The following is a 20,557-nucleotide window of genomic DNA, read 5'->3' as shown; positions in this document are numbered from 1 at the left end:
CCCTCTCAGGTGGGCGTAAAAGACCCAATGGCACTATTTCGAAGAAGAGCAGGTATATCCTGGCAATATTTATCCCTCAATCAACATCACTAAAACAAATGAGATCTGGTCATTATCACATTGCTGTGTGTGGGAGGTTGCTGTGCTCAACATGGCTGCCGCGTTTCCTACATTAGAACAGTGACTACAAGTAAACCGCTTTGGAAAATCCAGTGGTCGTGAAAGGCACTACATAAATACAAGTCTTTCTTTCTTTTCTTCTGAAATTACTTTGGCAATTAGATTTATCCCATGTCTACACACGACCCTCCTCACCTGTGAAAGCAGCAGGGAAGTTAGTTTTGTGTGGGTGAACTCACAAGCACAGGCAGCAATACTGCCAGGAACTCAAAAATTAGATAAGGCTGATCCTGGAAAGTTCACTCGGGTCTGGTTGGTATAAAGCCTGTACTACCAGTCTAATACTGCAGATCACACCAGGGAGCAAATTCCTAGCTTTTATTTTTATCTGCTGTCTCCACAAAATGAGGAGAAATAGGTAGTCCGCTCTGGTCAGCAGAGCACCAGTCATCACCACTGTCATGTATTCAACTGTCATTGTAACCCATGTATAAACTGACCTAAGTTGTACACCTTGAGAACACTGACCACTAGGTGGTGAACTTGTGGGAGACACTCCTAACCTGGACTTTCAGGTATAAAAGGGGAAGCTCCACCCACCTTCCGCACTTCAGTGCTGACTAATAAAGGTTACTGGTCACAGAGTGACCTTCTCTCAAGTATGGGCCTCGTGTGCATTTGTACTGTATAGTAAGGACATATCATTGGCGACGAGAAATTGGGATTTAAACCACGCGAGCATGGCCACGAGCAGCACAGACGAGAGGTACTGTGTTGGTGATGATTGGGTGATTTTATTGAGAGACTACAGCAAAGTTTCGTCACTAAGGAATGGCTGGGACAGGATTCGGCCGACAAACGTAGGGCTCATCTCCTGACGGTTTGTGGATCCAGGACGTACTCCCTGATGAAGGACCTTCTAGCGCAAGAGAAGCCGGTGGACAAGACTTTTGAAGAGCTCAGTAAGTTGATCAGGGAACACTTTAAACCGGCGAGCAGCATGCACATGGCGAGACACCAGTTTTACACGCACCGGCGGCGAGAAGGGCAAAGCATTCCAGACTTCGTGGCAGACCTCCGGCGACTGGCGAGCCGATGTAAGTTCCCAGATGCATGCAGAGCGGAGATGCTGCGAGACTGTTTTTTTTATTGAGGGCATCGGGCAGGCTGGGGTTTTCAGGAATCTGATTTGAGACCAAAGACTTGACCCTGGAAATGGCAGCTTTGATGGCCCAGACATTTATCTCAAGGGAGGAAGAGACCAGAATGATGTTTGACAAAAATCTTGGTTTAAATGCAGCAAATGGACAGGGAGTCAACATTGTTAACGCGGCACACAGGGGCATGTGTAGTCGAACCCAAAGGGGGAATTCAACAGAGATAATGGCTAGCTGAACGGCGATTCATGCCATCGCAAGGGACAATGCGGCCAGTAATGGGGCCATCAACACCTGTCAATGGTGCGCTTACGGACCTTTTGTTTCCAACAACGGCTCATGTTGGAGGTGTGGAGGCAAACACACAGCTAGAGCTTGCAGGTATCAGCAATATATCTGCAGAAACTGCAACGTCAGCAGTCAATTGACACGTATGTGCAGGAAGCCTGCAGCCAGGTTGATGTACGAGGAGGACGGGCCCGATGTAAGCCCTACGAGGCCAAATGGACACTGGGGGAAATCGCTGGAAGATGAAGTTCAGCGAGTTCATGTGGAGCACATATACAGTTCATCCACCAGGACGCCACCGATAATGATGAAAGTGCTCCTCAATGGCATTCCAGTATCAATGGAGCTAGACACAGTGGCCAGCCAGTCCCAGATGAGTATCAAACAGTTCGACAAGTTGTGGGCGTCCAAGGCCAGGAGGCCAAAATTAGTGCTGATTGACGCACAGCTACGGACATATACAAAGGAGATCATTCTGGTGCTAGGCAGCGCCACGGTAGTCATGACCCACAAAGATTCAGAAAACAGGTTGTCACTCTGGATTGTCCCAGGGGACAGTCCCGCACTGCTGGGGAGGAGTTGGCTTGCTGTCATGAACTGGAAATGGGGCGATGTCAATGCAATTTCTTCTGTGGAGCGAATATCATGCTCACAGGTCCTGGACAAATTTGACTCACTATTTCAACCTGGCATTGGCACTTTCATAGGGACCAAGGTAGTGATTCACATAAATACGGACGCCAGGCCAGAGCGGTGCCGTACGTGATGTGGGAAAAGATAGAAGACAAATTGGACCGTCTGCTGAGGAAAGGCGGCATCTCGCCAGTCGAATTCATTGACTGGGTGAGCCCAATTGTGCCAGTGCTCAAGGCGGATGGGTCGGTCAGAATATGTGGTGATTACAAGGCCACCATCAATCGGGTGTCACTCCAAGACCAGTACCTGCTACAGAGAGCGGAGGACCTCTTTGCGACGCTATCCGGTGGCAAACTTTTTTCAAAATTGGACCTGACCTCAGCTTACATGACCCAGGAGCTGGCGAGTGAGTCGAAGAAGCTGACCACAAGGGGTTGTTTGAGTACAATAGATGTCTGTTTGGGATTCGCTCGGCCGCCGCGATCTTTCAGCGAAATATGGAAAGCCTCAAGTCGATTCCGAAGGACGGTGGTTTTTCAAGACGACATCCTCATCACGGGTTGCGATACCGAAGAACACCTCCACAACCTGGAGGAGGTGCTACGCAGATTGGACCGGGTAGGTCTGCGACTGAAAGAGGCGAAGTGCGTCTTCCTAGCTCCAGAGGTAGAATTCCTGGGGATGAGGGTAGCAGCAGACAGGATCAGATCTATTGCATCCAAAACGGAAGCGAGCCAGAGAGTGCCCAGACCCCGTAACACGACGGAGCGGCGTTCGTTCCTGGGGCTCCTGAACTATTTTGGTAACTTTCTTCCAAAATTGAACACGTGCTCCAACGCAAAGGTCGTGAATGGGTCTGGGGGGACAGCCAGGAAAGGGCTTTCGATAGAGCATGCAATTTGTTATGCTCCAACAATCTGTTAACGCTATATGACCCATGTAAGAAACTTGTTTTAACATGCGATGCGTCGTCCTATGGGGTCGGGTGTGTGTTGCAGCATGTTAATGCCAAGGGTCAGTTACAGCCGGTAGCTTATGCCTCCAGAAGTCTGTCCCAGGCAGAAAGGGGCTACAGGATGGTAGAAAAGGAAGCGCTTGCATGTGTATATGCAGTAAAAAAAAATGCACCAGTACCTGTTTGGCAGGAAATTTGAGCTAGAGACAGATCACAAACCCCTAATGTCCCTTTTGGCCGACAACAAGGCCATAAATGCAAATGCGTCGGTCCGCATACAGAGGTGGGCACTCACGTTAGCCACCTATGCCTATACAATTCGGCACAGACCGGGCATTGAAAACTGCGCCGATGTACTCAGCAGGCTCCCACTAGCCACCACCGAGTTGGGCAACCGAGCATGCTGCTGAGATAGTCATGGCTGTTGAAGCTTTCGAAAGCGAAGGTTCACCATTGACAGCCCGTCAGATCAAAGTCTGGACAAATAGAGACCCGCGACTGTCTTTAGTCAAGAAATGTGTCTTGAATGGGGACTGGGCAGCCACGTACGGGGCATGCCCTGAGGAATTTAAACCATTTCACAGGTGCAAGGATGAACTCTCGATTCAGGCCAATTGCCTACAATGGGGAAACCGAGTAGTCATGCCCCAGATGGGCAGAGAGGTGTTCATCCGAGTACTCCACAATGAGCACCCGGGCATTGTCATGATGAAGGCAATTGCCAGATCACACATTTGGTGGCCAGGGATAGATGCAGACCTGGAACTTTGTGTTCACAGGTGCAACACGTGTGCCCAGCTGGGCAATGCGCCCAGGGAAGCCCCCCTTAGCCCCTGGCCCGCCAAGCCATGGTCACGCATCCATGTGGACTACGCAGATCCTTTCATGGGAAAAATGGTTTTGGTTGTAGTAGACGCCTACTCCAAATGGATCGAGTGTGACATTCTCAATTCAAGCACATCCTCTGCTACGGTAGAAAGTCTACAGGCAATGTTTGCCGCCCATGGTCTACCGAACGTCTTGGTCAGCGACAATGGCCCGTGCTTTACAAGCATTGAATTCCAGGACTTCATGGCAGGAAATGGTATCAACCATGTCAGAACGGCACCGTCCAAGCTGGCCTCAAACGGCCAGGTGGAACGAGCAGTGCAGATAATCAAACAGGGGATGCTCAGAATCCAAGGGGGTTCCCTACAAAGCCGCTTATCACACCTCCTGTTGGCCAATAGATCCCAACCACACTCGCTCACAGGGGTTCCACCCGCAGAGCTGCTAATGAAAAGGACGCTCAAAACCAGGTTATCCCTTATACACCCCACCATGAAAGAAATTGTTGAGAGCAGGCGCCGGTCACAATGTGACTACCATGACGGGAATGCGAGGGTGCAATGTATTGATGTCAATGACCCTGTCTTTGTCCTCAACTACGCTGCAGGGCCCAAATGGCTCGCAGGCAGCACTGTGATTGCTAAAGAGGGGAATAGGATTCTGGTAGTTAAACTTACCAATGGACAAATCTGCCGCAAACACGTGGATCAAACAAAAAGGAGGTTCAGCAACCCCATAGAAGAAGCAGAGGAAGAACACGACGTAGAGTTCACTCCACCACAGGTGACCGAACACCGGAACCAAGTGGAGGAGAGCCTGGGCAGTCCGGACAGGCCTGAGGCACCGCAAACAGCAGACACTCAGGCCAGCGCCCAACAAGGGAGCGTAAACCACCAGAGAGACTTAACCTGTGATCCCAATAAGACTTTGGTGGGGGAGGTGATGTCATGCATTCAACTGTCATTGTAATCCATGTATAAACTGACCTAAGTTGTACACCGTGAGAACACTGACCACTAGGTGGTGAACTTGTGGGAGACACTCCTAACCTGGAATTTCAGATATAAAAGGCGAAGCTCCACACACCTTCTGCACTTCTGCTGGCTAATAAAGGTTATTGGTCACAGCGTGACCTTCTCTCATGGGCCTCGTGTGCATTTGTACTGTATAGTAAGGACATATCAACCACTGCACTTGAGGCAAGCTCTCGCCCAGATTCAGACACTTTGTGAATACTAGATAAGAAATGTTGCAAGTTACAAACCCTCCCAGTGTGTTCAGTGCTACTGTTTAAACCCTGTGTGATTGTGTGGGACAGATATCCTGGGAAACAAAACCTTTCTTCACTTTGCAAACTACACAGTTCAGGAGTACCCTGACCCACCACACTCCATCGCTGGGAATATGTCCCTTTTGATGTAATATCATGTTATCCATGTGATTCTTCACCCTCCTGTACAGTAGAGAAGGTTTGACTATTGGTTTGCTTTTCAAAAACTATTTGTCTTGTTTATAAAACATTCATTGACTTCAAGTGCCATTTTATGTGCAGCAATGCTCTGGATGCATGTTATCCAAATGCAGTATGAATTCCTCAAATGGGATCCCTTGGAGCATCTTCAGCAGCTTTGAGGTAATAGTTCAGGACAGCAGACACTGGAGGGTTGGCTCACTGATCTGAAGCTTCTGCTACTGCCGCCCTCTCTGGAACATTCTGTTTGGCACTTACTGTGGGTGCAAAGAAATGCTCTCTGGGATACCCAGTGTTTGGGAAAGGAGAGTTCAGTTGGAAAGAGGGTGTTAATGAGTGGGTGGCATTATGGTGTGAAAGCAACAAAGCTTCCTTCAAAAATAACTAGGAATGTTTTTAGAACAATAAGATCCACAGCTCTCCTGAGTCAGAGCAGGGAGATTTGAGAAGAACATCAATGTAACTGCCGAGAATCATTTAAACTAGACAGGTGGGGGTGGAGGGTAGTGAGACATTATGGGGGAGAAGGTTGACAACTGGAGGGTGTGGACATACCAAACCCGAGAGGTACTGGAGACCATGGGCAGGCAGGCACTGCAGCACATGAAAGGTGGGAGATCCATATTAAGATATATGTACATGAATTAATTCAAGAAACATTAAAGAAAGAAGAATTTGCATTTATATACCTTTCACAACCTCAGGATATCCCAAAATATATGCAAGGCTGAGATAGATAGATTTTTGGACTCGAGGAATCAAGGGCTATGGAAATCGGACGGAAAGCAGAGTTGAGGTCGAAGATTAACCATGATCCTATTGAATGCCGGAGCAGGCTCGAGGGGCCAGATGGTCTACACCTGCTCCTAATTCTTATGTTCTTAAATAAATATTGACATGGATGAGGAAGCATACAGAGAAGGACAGGTGACACAGGGCTAGCAGAAGTGGGCATTGGTGCGAAGAGGTCTGGAATGCTGCCTGCCCTTCCAGCCTGGTCTTGGATCAAAGAACTCGACAGAGATATTACAAAACTTGGACCACGTTGAGCAGTCATTTACACTAAGCAGTGGAAGCTGATATGGTTAGATTGGGTTAAGTAGTCACAAGTCAACTACAATTCATCTGTTGAGTGTTTATGGACAACCACGAGGAACCAATTCAGATAATTTAATTCTCAGTTTTGCCCAGTTGATAGGGCACAATTCACCCGAAATCAGCCAAACCAGCACAAAAGTTTGAGAAATTTCAAGCACAAATTACATCCAGTACAAATTGAGTTTCCACGATCTTTTGCTTTGGTTTAAAAAAACATTGTGCTAAAATCTGGCTCTGCCTACAAAACCGGCAACACCACAGATTGAATTAATCAGCATTGCGAGTTTCCAGTAACAGAGCCCATTTATGGGCCTTCGAGGAGGCTCTGAAAGTTAAGTGCTTTTTTTGGGTGCAAGGACACTAATAGGCATATTTTAAAAGCGTTTCATTTTTGTGTTAATTTATTGAGAAACTGGCTACTGTACACTAATGTAACCAGTAAATGGTTCTGTCTAGTTTTTTTAAAGTCAATTTCAGTTATTTAAAATCAGGCGACTTACATGTGGTGGACTAGACATGGATTAAAATTGCTTATTTTTTGGTGAGAAACCTATTTTCAGCCATATTAATAAAACTGTACTAGGTTCTCACTCTTAAATATATCAAGGAATATATTCCCTTATTTCCAGTTACTTGTGTTAAAAATATATTTTTCTTCTACCTCCACGATGGATTTATGGCATTTGCTTTAAGATACTTTATTTTGATATTCTTCCTCCATCCCTTTTCCTCAGTTATGTAAATGATTAAGATATTTTTTCTCCTCATATTTCCTGCAGTGGATTTGCAATTCATCATCAAAGGGTTTCATAAATATTCCTTCTATCCCTGATGTAATCATCATCCTCCTCCTCAACAACAAAAATCCTCATCCCAAACAACAGCATTAGCTTAGATTTCTTTTACTTTATTAGCTTCAATTATATAAAATGCTGTAAAAATGTAAATTAGATTTGGATGAATTTGCTCTGCTGCTCATGCCAGAGTTGTTTTTGTAAATATTCTTCCTAGTTGTCATTTCCCAGGAGCAGTGTTTAAGCCTACAATCTCATAATGGATCTATCTCCTGCTCACACACAGGATTTGACAACAGAATCTGCAATTCCCCACCACTTTTCAAACTGGTCAGCATGTGATATGAGCTGCTGTAGTGACTCAAGGTATTGGAGTTTCCCAGGACCAGGCTAAAAACTAACACCCATAACACATCTATCTCTCTCTCACACACATATGGGGGCCAAGTTTCGGCCTGAGTTGCTCATGTTTTTTTGGAGCAACTGGTTTAGAATGGAGTATCTTAGAAATTGCAATTCTTGGCATTTAGTTTGCTCCAGTTCCAGTCAGTTAGAACAGTTTCAGTTTGGAACAGATTTTTTTTTTCCCCAAAAGGGGGCGTGCCGGCCACTTACGCCTGTTTTGAAAGTTTAGGCAGTGAAAACATACTCCAAACTAACTTAGAATGGAGTAAGTGTAGATTTATGTACGCTCAGAAAAGCCATGTCTACACTTAGAAAATCAGGCGTAGTTTACAAATCAGGCATAGGGAATTGGGAGGCGGGGTTTAAAGGGAAGTTTACAAACATTAAACACTTCAGTTTTACAAATAAAGAGCCATCATCAATGATAAATACATCAATAAATCAATCAAAAAAAAAAATTTAAAAAATTAAAAAATCAATAAATCAAACATTTTCTACTTACCGACTGCAGCACCGGGAGCCCTCCACCAGCGTGCTGGGATGCCCCCCCCAGTGTGTCTGTCAGTGTCTCTAGCTCTCTGTCTGTGTGTGTGTCTCTCACTCTCTGTCTGTCAGTGTCTGTGTTTCTGACAGTGACGGGGGGGGTTGGGAGGGGGGGAGAGAGGGGGGAGGAGGAGAAGGGAGAAGAGAGAGGAGGGGGGGGGAAAGCGAGAAGGGAGGGGGGAGAGAGAAGGGAGGGGGGGAAAGAGAGAAGGGAGGGGAGGGAAAGAGAGAAGGGAGGGGAGGGAAAGAGAGAAGGGAGGGGGGGGAAAGAGAGAAGGGAGGGGGGGGAAAGAGAGAAGGGAGGGGGGGGAAAGAGAGAAGGGAGGGGGGGGAAAGAGAGAAGGGAGGGGGGGGAAAGAGAGAAGGGAGGGGGGGGAAAGAGAGAAGGGAGGGGGGAAAGAGAGAAGGGAGGGGGGGAAAGAGAAAAGGGAGAGGGGGAAAGAGAGAAGGGAGGGGGGAAAGAGAGAAGGGAGGGGGGGAAAGAGAGAAGGGAGGGGGGGAAAGAGAGAAGGGAGGGGGGGAAAGAGAGAAGGGAGGGGGGGAAAGAGAGAAGGGAGGGGGGGGGAAAGAGAGAAGGGAGGGGGGGGAAAGAGAGAAGGGAGGAGGGGGGAGAGAAGGGGGGGAGAAGGGAGGGGGGGAGGGAGAGAGAAGGGGGGGAAAGGAGAAGGGGGGGAAAGGAGAAGGAGGGGAAAGGAGAAGGAGGGGAAAGGAGAAGGGGGGGAAAGGAGAAGAGGGGGGGAAGGAGAAGGGGGGGGAAGGAGAAGGGGGGGGAAGGAGAAGGGGGGGGAAGGAGAAGGGGGGGGGAAGGAGAAGGGGGGGGGAAGGAGAAGGGGGGGGGAAGGAGAAGGGGGGGGGAAGGAGAAGGTGGGGGGAAGGAGAAGGTGGGGGGGAAGGAGAAGGTGGGGGGGAAAAGGAGAAGGGGGGAAAAAGGAGAAGGGGGGGGAGGGAGAAAGGAGAAGAAGGGGGGAGGGGAAAGGAGAAGGGGGAGGGAGGCTGAACGGGCCGGGCCCAAGACTTCGGGCAGGGCCCGTCCCCAGCACCAGATTTACAGGTAGGTGGCGTTGGGTTGGGTCAGGTCCGGGGTCGGGAGTCCGGGTCGGGTCGAGGAGAGCGCGGGTCGGGTCGAGGGGAGAGCGGGTCGGGGTCGGTAGCGCGGAGGGAGGTCGGATAGGGTCGGGTCGGGTCCGGGTGGGGGGGGACGGTCGGGAGCACGGGTCGGGTCGGGGGGGAGGGAGGGAGCGCGGGTCGGGTCGGTTCGGGTCGGGGGGGGGGGGGGGGGGACAGAGGGAGGTTGGGTCGGTTCGTGTCGGAGGAGGGGGGGGGGGGGGGGGAGGGAGGTCAGGTTGGGTTGGGTCGGTTCCGGGTGGTGGTGGGGGGGGGGTCTGGAACGCGGGTCGGGTCGGGGTGGTGGTGGGAGGGAGGTCAGGTCGGGTGGGGGGAGCGCGGGTCCGGTCCGGGGGGTCAGGTCGGGTCCGGGGGCGGGGGGGGAGCGGGAGTCGAGTCGGGAGGAAGCAGGAGCTGGGCGTGGGAGGAGCCTTATGCACGCAGCCCCAGTGAAGCCATTCGGCCAGGGCTAGGGGCTGCGTGCTTCGGGCCCCTCCCACACAGTTTTGGGCGCATGGAGCTACTGCACATGCGCATCCACTGTAGCGCGCATGTGTAGAGGTCCCGGCACTGTTTTCAGCGCAGGGACCTAGCTTCGCCCCCCACAGCTCGTGGTGCGCCGCGCCTGGCTCAAGGGAACCAGCAGGGAGCCGGAGAATAGGTAAGTATTTTTTAGCCGCTCTTTGTTGTGCGAAAAACGGGCGTCCAGGTCGGGGCTGCGCCGTTCTAGGTGCGGCCCGAAACTTGGGCCCATGGTGCTTACCTATTACTGATTGAAATCTTTCCTGCCTAATTAGTGAATGAAATTGGTATTTGATTACTTCACATCTAATTAATGGATATTTGAACCAATTATATTGGTGAACTTAACAGATAACAATTATTTGAGCCCATCACGATTTTTTGCCCTATGGGCGTGCGTTTTGTGACATGATGCCTTTAATATGCCATGCCTTGGAGAGCTGTGACGCTGCAGACATGTGAGATGGAAAACTTTCAACTTCAGCTAGATATCACATTTTACTTAACTAGCTTTTCTCTTTTAATCATTCCTGCAAATATTAGGAAATTTTCATGTATAATTAAAAATAAATGGAGATCGCCATTTTTTATGGAAACCTAAATAAAGGCTGAACTATATATTATTTTTGCACATCACATATGTATGAGTGAAGTAAGGTCACAATGAATAGAATATTAAATAAAAACAGAAAATTCTGGAAAACGCTTAGCAAGTCAAGCAACATCTAGGGAGAGAGGATGGTAGGGTTAACATTTCAGGTCAATGACCTTTCTTCAGATTCTACCAGGATTCCAGCATTTTCTTGTTTAGGATTTTGTTTTTTAGGATTATATTAAAAGATCTAGTTTTAAATTTAGCAAGGAAAGTTTAATTTTGTTTTTGTCATGTGATATCAGTGGATTGATGTCACATGAAGTTCACATATCAGATCGAAATATATTATTTTGGATAAAATTATTTCTAAATAAAATTTTCAACCATAAGCCAATGCTCATCCTTTGGAACTTACTTTTATTTCAAGTTTGAAAAAACAGTAAAGCCACATAATACTTTATTTAGCATAGTTTGTATTAATGTTTAACCATTATTCAGAGCATTTAACACATTTCTATATTTACACGGTGCTAAAATTAACTTGGTCTGGAGCATTTTAGTACATTAGCTGCAAGCAGCACAACTCATCTTGGAAAATCATTCAAAGCCAACTCCTTATGGGTCACACAACTCCAGTGAGTTCTTTGTCAAATCCATTCAAATCAGACAGATGTGGTAAACTGGAGATAGTAGAATCAAGAATATCAGACTATCAGTATTTGAAAAAGCATACAAGATCAGATCTCAACACAGTACACATATTCTTGCTCTTCCCTGTGCCAGAGACAATTGCATTTCAACCTGCAGTAATACTCAAACACCCATTGGTACAAAGGAAAGAAGCAGTACAGTACTCACTACTCCAAAGGGCAGCTCTTGGTGCAGAGGGTCATGTGGCAGGAACTGGAGTGGTGCCGAAGGAGGCAGGGTAGGTGGGTGCGGTGACGGAGGATAAGTAAAACCACCAACAGGAAGATGTTCTCCCAGTAACTCCACTTCATTCTCTATCCTCTGTAAAGGCTGACAAGAGATTGGTAGAATTGATTAAGCACTGTTTCCTTGGTTATTAGTTAGCATGACATTTTGTCTGTTGTGCAAAAAGTTTCTGGAACTGTAATTTTTCAAATATTTTAGACCAAATAGGCAATTAAAAAAATCATCAGACTTTGATAATTCAGAGACATTTTAGAGAACATATGTTCTGTTAAAAGTTCAAAACTATTATCAGTGCTTTCAAGTTTTTGATAAACATTAATGCTTCTCAAGTGGCTCCCATTACATCAAGTGATTTTACTATTTACATATTGGGATTCCCAGTGACACATGTACATTATCATCCGCTCTCTTTCCCAAGGATGGGATCTTGTGCTGGCAGTATCGGAACAGAAACCACCAGCATTAGTATATGTCCAGGGCACAAAGAAGCATCCAAAGAGAAGTCAGATGGACAACAAGTGCATCCAAATTAAATGTATTGCACCCTAGTCACTATACAGATCTATGGAATGGAGTCTTCACATTACTTTTCCACAAAGTGCCATCATAGTTAATGGGACAAGTTGATCAATTAACAAAAATAGAATTCAGCAGATTATTACCCAGAAACTTCAAGGGTTAGATACCCAATAGGTTCCTGTGCCAAATGGAATATAGGCTAAAACTTTTAAGGAATTGAAGGATACAATTAGTGATTAGTGTTATACCGATATTAACACCACTGCTTGCAATTCTTTTCCCAAGGAGGAATTTAGTGTTCTGAAGTAGGGGATCATGAGGGTAGAAAGAGAGATATTCATGATCAATTAATTGTACACGATCTCTGGATGGACCAGGTAACGGGTCAAATTGACTTTTCTTGATCTGACATTTTCATGTTCTTATGACTATATTAATACATTGAAAAGTGGTAATTTCCCTTGTATACAGATTGGTTCCACTGGATATCCTAAAATAGGTAATCTCTGAAAACAATTCAGCTCCTAGGGGTGGGGTTGCACGAGGTGTGGTTAGATAGGATTACATTACATAGGATATACGGCAAAGAAACAGGCCATTTCGCCCAACCAGTCCATGCCGACATTTATGCTGCACATTATCCTCCGTCCGTCTTTCCTTATCTAACTATCAGCATAACCCTCTACTCCCTTCTCCTTCATATGCTTATCTAACCACCCTTATCTATACTATTCACTTCAACCACTCCCTGTGGTAATGAGTTCCACATTCTCACCACTCTGAGTAAAGAAGTTTCTTCTGAATTTCCTATTTGATTTCTTGATGACTATCTTGTAGTGATGGCCTCTAGTTTCACTCTTCCCTGATTTTAAAGACCCTATTAGGTCATCCATCAGCCTCGTTTCAAGAGAAAAGAGACTCAGCCTCTTGATCCTTTCCTGATAGGTATATCCTCGCATTTCTGGTATAATCCTTGAAAAATCTTCTCTGCACCCTCTCCAGTGCCTCTATATCCTTTTCAGGATATCCAGAACTGTACGCAGTACTTTCAAGTGTGGTCTTACCACGGTTCTACACAAGTTTAGCATAACTGCTCTACTTTTCAATTCTATCCCTCTAGAAATAAACCCTAGTGCTTGGTTTGCCTTATGACTTTTTTAACCTGCGTCGATACTTTGTGATTTGTACTCTGAGATACCTTTGCTCCTCTATCCCATTGAGATTCTTATTTCCCAAGCAATATGAGACCTCCCTAGTTTTCGTACCAAAATGTAATACCTCACATTTACAGTGCTGAATTTCATTTGCCAATTATATGCTTATTCTGCAAGTTTATTAATGTCTTTTTGTAATTCGTAAGAGGCTTGTGATGGGAGCTGTTTGAATGAGTCTTGTTGAAGAAGGCTGAGACCACCAGTTTCACTTTCCACCAACCAATGCAAAGCAGCACAATGACTGACCCAATAGGCTGGAATGTTAAATGGAAAATTCATCTGGAAATTTGATGTTTGGAGATGGGGTATTAGGAGTATAAGAGTACTCAGTACACCACCTGTTTACACATCAGATCACCAAAACCAGCATTTATTGCTATCCTGAAAAGGAATACCAAGTGCAATTGTTATATTTATGAACAGTAGGAAGGTGCTATCTTGGACTGATATCACCATTTCTGCATCAATAGATCCAAAATTAACCTGATCTCAGACTGGGCAGATTACATATAGCACTCCAAATCACTATATTGGAGGTAAGAAGTTGAAGTGATCCATTGAATCACAAGAGGTAGAGGACCAAATATGCAGGCAAATTTCATAAAGTTAAAAGAATTATACAGTCGTGATAATGGGGGACTTCAATTATGCTAATATGGACTGGAATAATAACAGTGTTGAGGGGAAAGAGGGGGATGAATTCCTGAAATGTATACAAGAGAACTTCTTTGATCAGTGAGTTTCCAGCCCAACAAGGACGGAAGCAGTTCTGGAACTCGTTCTGGGGAATAAAATAGGGCAAATGGAACATGATTCAGTGGGAGACCACTTGGGGAACAGAGATCACAATATCAGGTTTAGAATAGTTATGGAAAAGGACAAGGTCCAATCAAGCATCAGTTTTATTTTAAAAGGAGGAGAACTCCATCATGAGTTGAACAAGGATCTGGCCCAAGTGGATTGGAATCAAAATTGGTAGGCAAAACAATAACTGAACAATGGGAGGTCTTCAAAGAAAAGATGGTCCGAGTGCAAAGTAGACACATTCCCACAAAGGGGAAAGAAGGGCATCCAGAGCTAGAGCTCCCTGGATGACGAAAGATATAGGGATTAAAATGAAACAGAAAAAGGAGGCTTCGGACAAATGTAAGGTTCATGATATCGCAAAGAACCAAGCTGAACACAGAACGTACAGAGGAGATCTAAAAAAAAAGGGACTAAAAGGGCCAGAGAGAGAGCAGGAGTGTAGATTAGTGGTTAACATGAAAGGGAACCCAAAAGCCTTATATAAACATATAAGTAATAAAAGATTAAGTCAAAGGAAGAGCGGGGTCGATTAGGGACCAAAAAGGAGATCTTCTTGTGGAGGCAGAGGGCATGGCTGAAGTACTAAATTAGTAGTTTGGACCTGCTGCCAATGTAGCAGTAATCGAGGAGGTAGTAGCAATATTGGATAGGATAAAAATAGATAGAGGAGATACAGTACTTAAAAAGTCGATAGCATTCAAAGTAGAAAAGTCATCCGGTCAAGAGGAGATGCATCCTAGGAAAGATGGAAATTGTGGAGGCTCTGGCCACAATCTTCCAATCCTCCTGAGATATGAGGGTGGTGCCAGAGGACTGGAGGATTAAGAACATGAGAAATAGGAACAGGAGTAGGCCATAAGGCCCCTCGAGCCTGCTCCGCCATTCAATAAGATCATGGCTGATCTGATCATGGACTCAGCTCGCTCCCCACAACCACTCATCGTTTAAGAAACTGTCTATTTCTATCTTAAATGTATTCAATGTCCCAGCTTCCACAGGTCTCTGAGGCAGCGAATTCCACAGATTTACAACCCGAGAGAAAAAATTTCTCCTCATCTCTGTTTTAAATGGGTGGTTCCTTATTCTAAGATCATGCCCTCTAGTTCTTGTCTCTCCCATCAGTGGAAACATCCTCTCTGCATCCACCTTGCCAAGCACCCTCATAATCTTATACGTTTCGATAAGATCACCTCTCGTTCTTCTGAATTCCAATGAATAGAGGCCCAACCTACTCAACCTTTCCTCATAAGTCAAACCTTTTATCCCCGGAATCAACCTAGTGAACCTTCTCTGAACTGCCTCCAGAGCAAGTATATCCTTTCGTAAATATGGAAACCAAAACTGTACGTAGTTTTCCAGGTGTGGCCTCACCAATACCTTATATAGCCTTAATGGCCTACTCCTGCTCCTAATTCTTATGTTCTACCAAAGAGCTGGCACAGGCACATTGGGCTGAAAGAATGATCATCACAGAAGGTGGTCTATGATTTTAACCTTCGTTTAATGAAAGATGATTAGATGGGATAGGTAAAGAACACTTAATAGGAGAAATAACTATTCGCTGAGAGTGTATTACCCCGATTGCAACTTGTGAACAGATACCCGTTTAATTTGTTCCAGTCAACAATTATCTTACACGATAAACATTTATAAAGCCAGGATTGCACAAATGTTATTTAGTTACCATATTCCCCCCCACCACCCCCAGGAAACTGACAAGGAAGTTGCAACCATTTTTGATCACAAAGCCACATTTGATAATGTGATTTCTTTGAGTAAAATCAAATTCAGAATTTATAGATAAACTGAAGTGTTTGTTCCTCAAGTGAACGTCACAGCAGAGAGATTTGCTTGCAAGTCAATACAATTTGCTTGCCATAATGCATTCACTTGGGCCTCTACTGTGAGCAAAAGCCACGAGACACAAAAGGTAAACTGCAGTAGAGATGTGTTACGATAATTGCATTGTTTTCAAATCAAGTATGGCTTCCAAGAGAAAAGATGACAAACATGCCTAATGATGTTTTAGCCTCTATTCTGAACAGCATGAATGCTCTACTCTAATTTGTTTTCCGATCCCCTATGACTATCTAAAAATAAGTGAAATGGGCAGTATTAGTAAATATAATTTGCTTACTTTGTCTGCATTTCTTAATTATAATTTCCTTTAAAGGTGTAATTTTAAAGAATACGTTTCCACTGGTTGACAATGAAAAATCTGCTCTAAGGTGCATTTTCTACCCACTGCCAATACAGATGTTAGGAACTAGTGCATTGTGCATGATTGAGCTATTCAATAAAAAGTGAATTTAATATTCAAAAGGGATAACAGCACAGCTTGTTCCCCAGAGCTAAAACCATGTAAGCGTCAAGCTTCTGGATAATACAGCAGTCAATGCGTCATTTTCCTGCTTTAGGTTACTCTGCAAACAAAACCCAATTTAAAACCTTTTGAGTTTATTGTAGTTTATTACCGTGTGAAAATCCTAGTCTTAAAATAAGAAAGGTGCTGTGGGCAGGAGCAGGAATTATGAGTGAAAAAGTACCTCCAACTCCCTATCTCTCACAGAAAAGGAAGGAAATACAAGATCTTCTACAATGCAGAAGCTAATATCATCTCAGTTGCAGAGCACTGACTCTCACTGCCAACCAAGGAAGCCCATCATTTTGGTCCTGTCCTTGCATTAGGAAGCTGCTCTGGTAATAGAGTGGCAGCGTAGAGGTCAAGTGGAATCTGTCCTGAGAGATGTTAGTACTAGCTGAACGCAAGAGAACCCAATCAATACTAGCCTTTCTGGTGCAGGGTCTACCAGAGGAGTCTCAAGCATCAATAGCCAGGTTTCTCTGCCAAGATCCTCCCCGACATATCCATTATGTACAGAGGAATTTGGATATTTTAAGAAACTAGGCCATTAAATGGATAAATAAAATTCAACAGAGATGAATGTAAAATAATTAGTATTGGAGCATGGAACTGAAATAGGAAATGTGTGTTGAATGGAACAGTCAGGAAGCAAACTGATCAGGAATGGGATTTGGGGCTGTTGTGTAAAAATCATGAATCTATCCATTTGATGATCCACTGCAATAAAAAAGGCAAATAAACAAGGTTTCTGGTAACATTACAGCATAGCGATGGAAAATAAATTGAGACACAAGGCTGTTACTGTAACAGGCACTAGTTTAACTCCCATGTCAAATATTTGTGTAACATTGTTAATCACATCCAATAAGTGATATTATTGCCCTGGAGAGAATGCTGCACAAAGTTAACAAAGGTGAATTAAGGTGGTGACTGATGTGAATAATTTGCCTGCATCAATCCCATCAATAAAGGTTTCAAAGACTTGAGAAAAGCTGGAAATTAGGAGAAACTAGGGAATTCAATAGAACTATTGTACACAAAGATTAGACATATGGAATAAGTTACTAGGGAAGGCCACTGAAGCAAATCATATAAATCAGTTCAGGAGACAACCGCATATATTTCTGGAAGAGATGGCAGAATACGGTAAGGAGCTAGCTGGATCAAAGCCAACCAAAATGAGGCAGGCTTGCTGGCCAAATAGTGATTTTTTGTTACTAAAATTTCCTATAATTGGAAGAGCCTTATGTGAATCAAAAACTGGTGATGCAAGTTACAATGACAACTCCCTTTTAGACTCAGCTGATAACTCGGCCCCCTGCCCACAGACAACAAGGAGTTTTCAGGCTCGATTATTTAAGCTTAGGCAGCCATTACAATTGGCATAAGCACCTTTGGTCTGACAAAGAAAAAAAACGTCAAAAAGTGTGTGTGTGTGTGTGTGGGGGGGGGAGTGCATGTGGTGTGTGTGCGCGTGCACGTGTGTTACATGTGGACTTTGGCTACATGCAGACTAGTCTTGGCTTTGAAGCCCTAGTGGCACAATACTCTGCCAACCACGAGGCCACCAGCACATGTGGAACTGCACCTCAGTAACAGTCAGTAACTTCAATCAAGGGGGTGAGAAAAAGGAAAGGAACTGAAAACAAGGAAGTTATGGTATATCCTGCAAGGTACAGCACTTCATTTCATAGTTATATGGTTAGAGATGAGGGAGTAATATATACTGAAAGACTACACACACACACAAATTTAGATCATTTGATGGAATTACCAGAAGCTTCAATGAAAATTCATCCCTCAAAATGGTGGTAAAAACTGATCATTTTATGTTGGTATTACTGTATGCCAATTTTTCTACTTGTAGAACAAAACACAACCCCTCAACTAAGTCCTGTGCCTTCTTTCGTAAACTTGCCCAACGTCATAAATGCTCAAATATTACTCACCGACCGCGACTGTTGTGTTTGGAACGGGACAAACTGTCCTGGGGGTGGCACGTGAGGATGATGGTGGGGCGACAGATGTGGAGGGTGCAATATAAAGGGATCACTTGAGATAAGAGGAGGAAATGCAGCATACGAAACTGGCAGGTGTTGTACAGAACATGCTTGGAGCATCTGGAGGGAACAAAAGAGATAAATTTAACATTTCAAATCATCACTGAACTTGAAAAGATGTTAGTTTAGAGGATAAATTAAATAATTATCTGCTTTTCATACTTTTCTACTTAACACTTTAGTTGAACAAGTGGACTCTTACACTTCTGAAAAATAGGGATGAAACAAAAGTTTGTATAGATATTAAATTCATAAAATAACAGTGACTCAACAACAGCCGAGAGGAGGAAAAATAACCAATCACACATACCATTGGTGGAAAAGATAGAAGCTTAGATATACGACAAACAAAATATAAGTGTGTCAATTTTGGGAACTCAACCAGCTGATTTTGCTCAGCCGAACCACGCAGCAGCAGAGTGCCCGATTCCATAAAGAGCTAAGCCAAGCATATCTGTTCAGTCCGAACAGGGAACCCATCATCTCAACTTCCTGCCCTAAACCAGCCTCCAGGAAAAAATATGAAGGCCCATATGAAAGCCCTTTTTGTGTGGCTTGTAAATTAAGTAACTCTCATTTAGTAATGTCAGTCATGGTGGTATATCTTTGGCTCATTTTAAGTCGCCAGCGAGCTAGGAGTATTGTGGCATTTGAAACATAGAAATACATGAAAGTTACAACATGGAAAAAGGCTCAACCAGCCATGTCGGTTGTTTACCCTCCACACGAGCAAATAGTTCTAATCACATTTACCTGACCTGTTTCCACATTCCTTTATCTCTTTTTCTATCATCCATCTATCCAATTTAAATCTTGAATATGAACATAGTTTCTGCCTCAACCACTAACCTTGTAAGTGAATTTCACATCCTCACAACTCTGCAAAGTCTCTCCTGCCCTTTGTTCTAAATCGCTTACATTTATTCTTGTATTAAACTCCTGAACCCTCTATCTACCCGATCCCATCCTTTCATAATTTTAAACACTTCTATCATATCATCCCGCAATATCAAAAAAAGCGCAAATTTTTCAAGTCTTCGTATTTGTATTTCCTTATACTAGTTCTAACAGGTCTTATTACAATTGTATCCTCATCCTCATCTCTTGGCTTTTATATTTTACACTTCGTAATAAAACTTAGGCTTTCATTTTACAGTCTTAGCAACCAGAGGTGCTACCTTTACTGCCCTGAGAGTCTGTATCCCCAAATCCCTCTGCTCATCTACAGCACTGAGCCTACTTCCATTCAGAGTACAATTACTGTATTTTTTTTACCAAAACAAACCAACTCACATTTACTGATATGGAATTCCATCTGTTACTTTTTAGCTTATTCCATCATATTATCAGTGGTCCTTTGCAGTGTCCTTTGATCTTTTACAGAAATAACTATATCTCATATTTTGGTATCATCTGAAAATGTCAACACTACTCCCTCTAGGCTTATGTGGTCTCAGAACTAAACGTTATGGGACACCAATGCCCACTTTTAACCAGTCTGAGAAATTCCCCTCAACTCCTACTGTTTTCTCTCTTCGAACCAATTTTTAACCAGTTTGCTAAACTCTCCCGAATTCCATACCCCTGAATCTTCTCTAGTAATCGCCTATGATACCTTGTCAAAGCCTTTCCTGCTCCATGTACACTAAATCTACTGTATCTCCTCATTTTCCATGTCTGTAACCGTAAGAAATCCATGATGTTTGACGATCATGATTGTCTCTTCTGAAATCTGTGCTGGCAGCTTATTATTTTCTCTTTATCTAGATAAGTGATAATTTAATCCTTAATTACAGACTCGAGAATTTTCCCTACCACAGATGGTTAACCTAACTGGGTTGTAATTACCTGGATACCTCGGTCTTCCTTTTGAAAAATGGGTATTACATTGGACAATCTCATCCTCTGACACAAATCCATACTCAACAGAGCCCTGAAGTATAATTTCTAGACTTTGCAATTTCCACCTCATCTCCCTCAGGATACAACCCATCGGGCCCTGGCACTTTGTCTGTGTTTAGCTAAACTAACTTATCTAAACATTTTCCTTTTATCTATCACAGTATCACCCGTCTTGCTCTCAACCACTTCAGGATTCACCTCCTCTCAGACATAGAAACATAGAAAATAGGTGCAGGAG

At 44.2% G+C, this 20,557-nt stretch overlaps 1 protein-coding gene across 5 annotated transcripts in view; it reads right to left on the bottom strand.

The window, feature by feature from the left end:
* The window catches only part of LOC139264340 (E3 ubiquitin-protein ligase RNF38), a 302,131-nt gene that overhangs the window by 38,712 nt on the left and 242,862 nt on the right, over positions 1-20,557 (bottom strand). For all 5 annotated transcript variants that reach the window (XM_070880630.1, XM_070880638.1, XM_070880646.1 and 2 more), the window contains 2 exons: positions 18,307-18,477; positions 11,375-11,536 (listed from right to left, as the gene is read on the bottom strand). In XM_070880630.1, the coding sequence (XP_070736731.1) occupies positions 11,375-11,536; positions 18,307-18,477 (333 nt within the window). The remainder of the gene's footprint in view (positions 1-11,374; positions 11,537-18,306; positions 18,478-20,557) is intronic.

Source organism: Pristiophorus japonicus, chromosome 1 (assembly GCF_044704955.1).
Source record: "Pristiophorus japonicus isolate sPriJap1 chromosome 1, sPriJap1.hap1, whole genome shotgun sequence".
NCBI lineage: Eukaryota > Metazoa > Chordata > Chondrichthyes > Pristiophoridae > Pristiophorus > Pristiophorus japonicus.
This window is presented reverse-complemented; position numbering and strand designations above follow the sequence as displayed.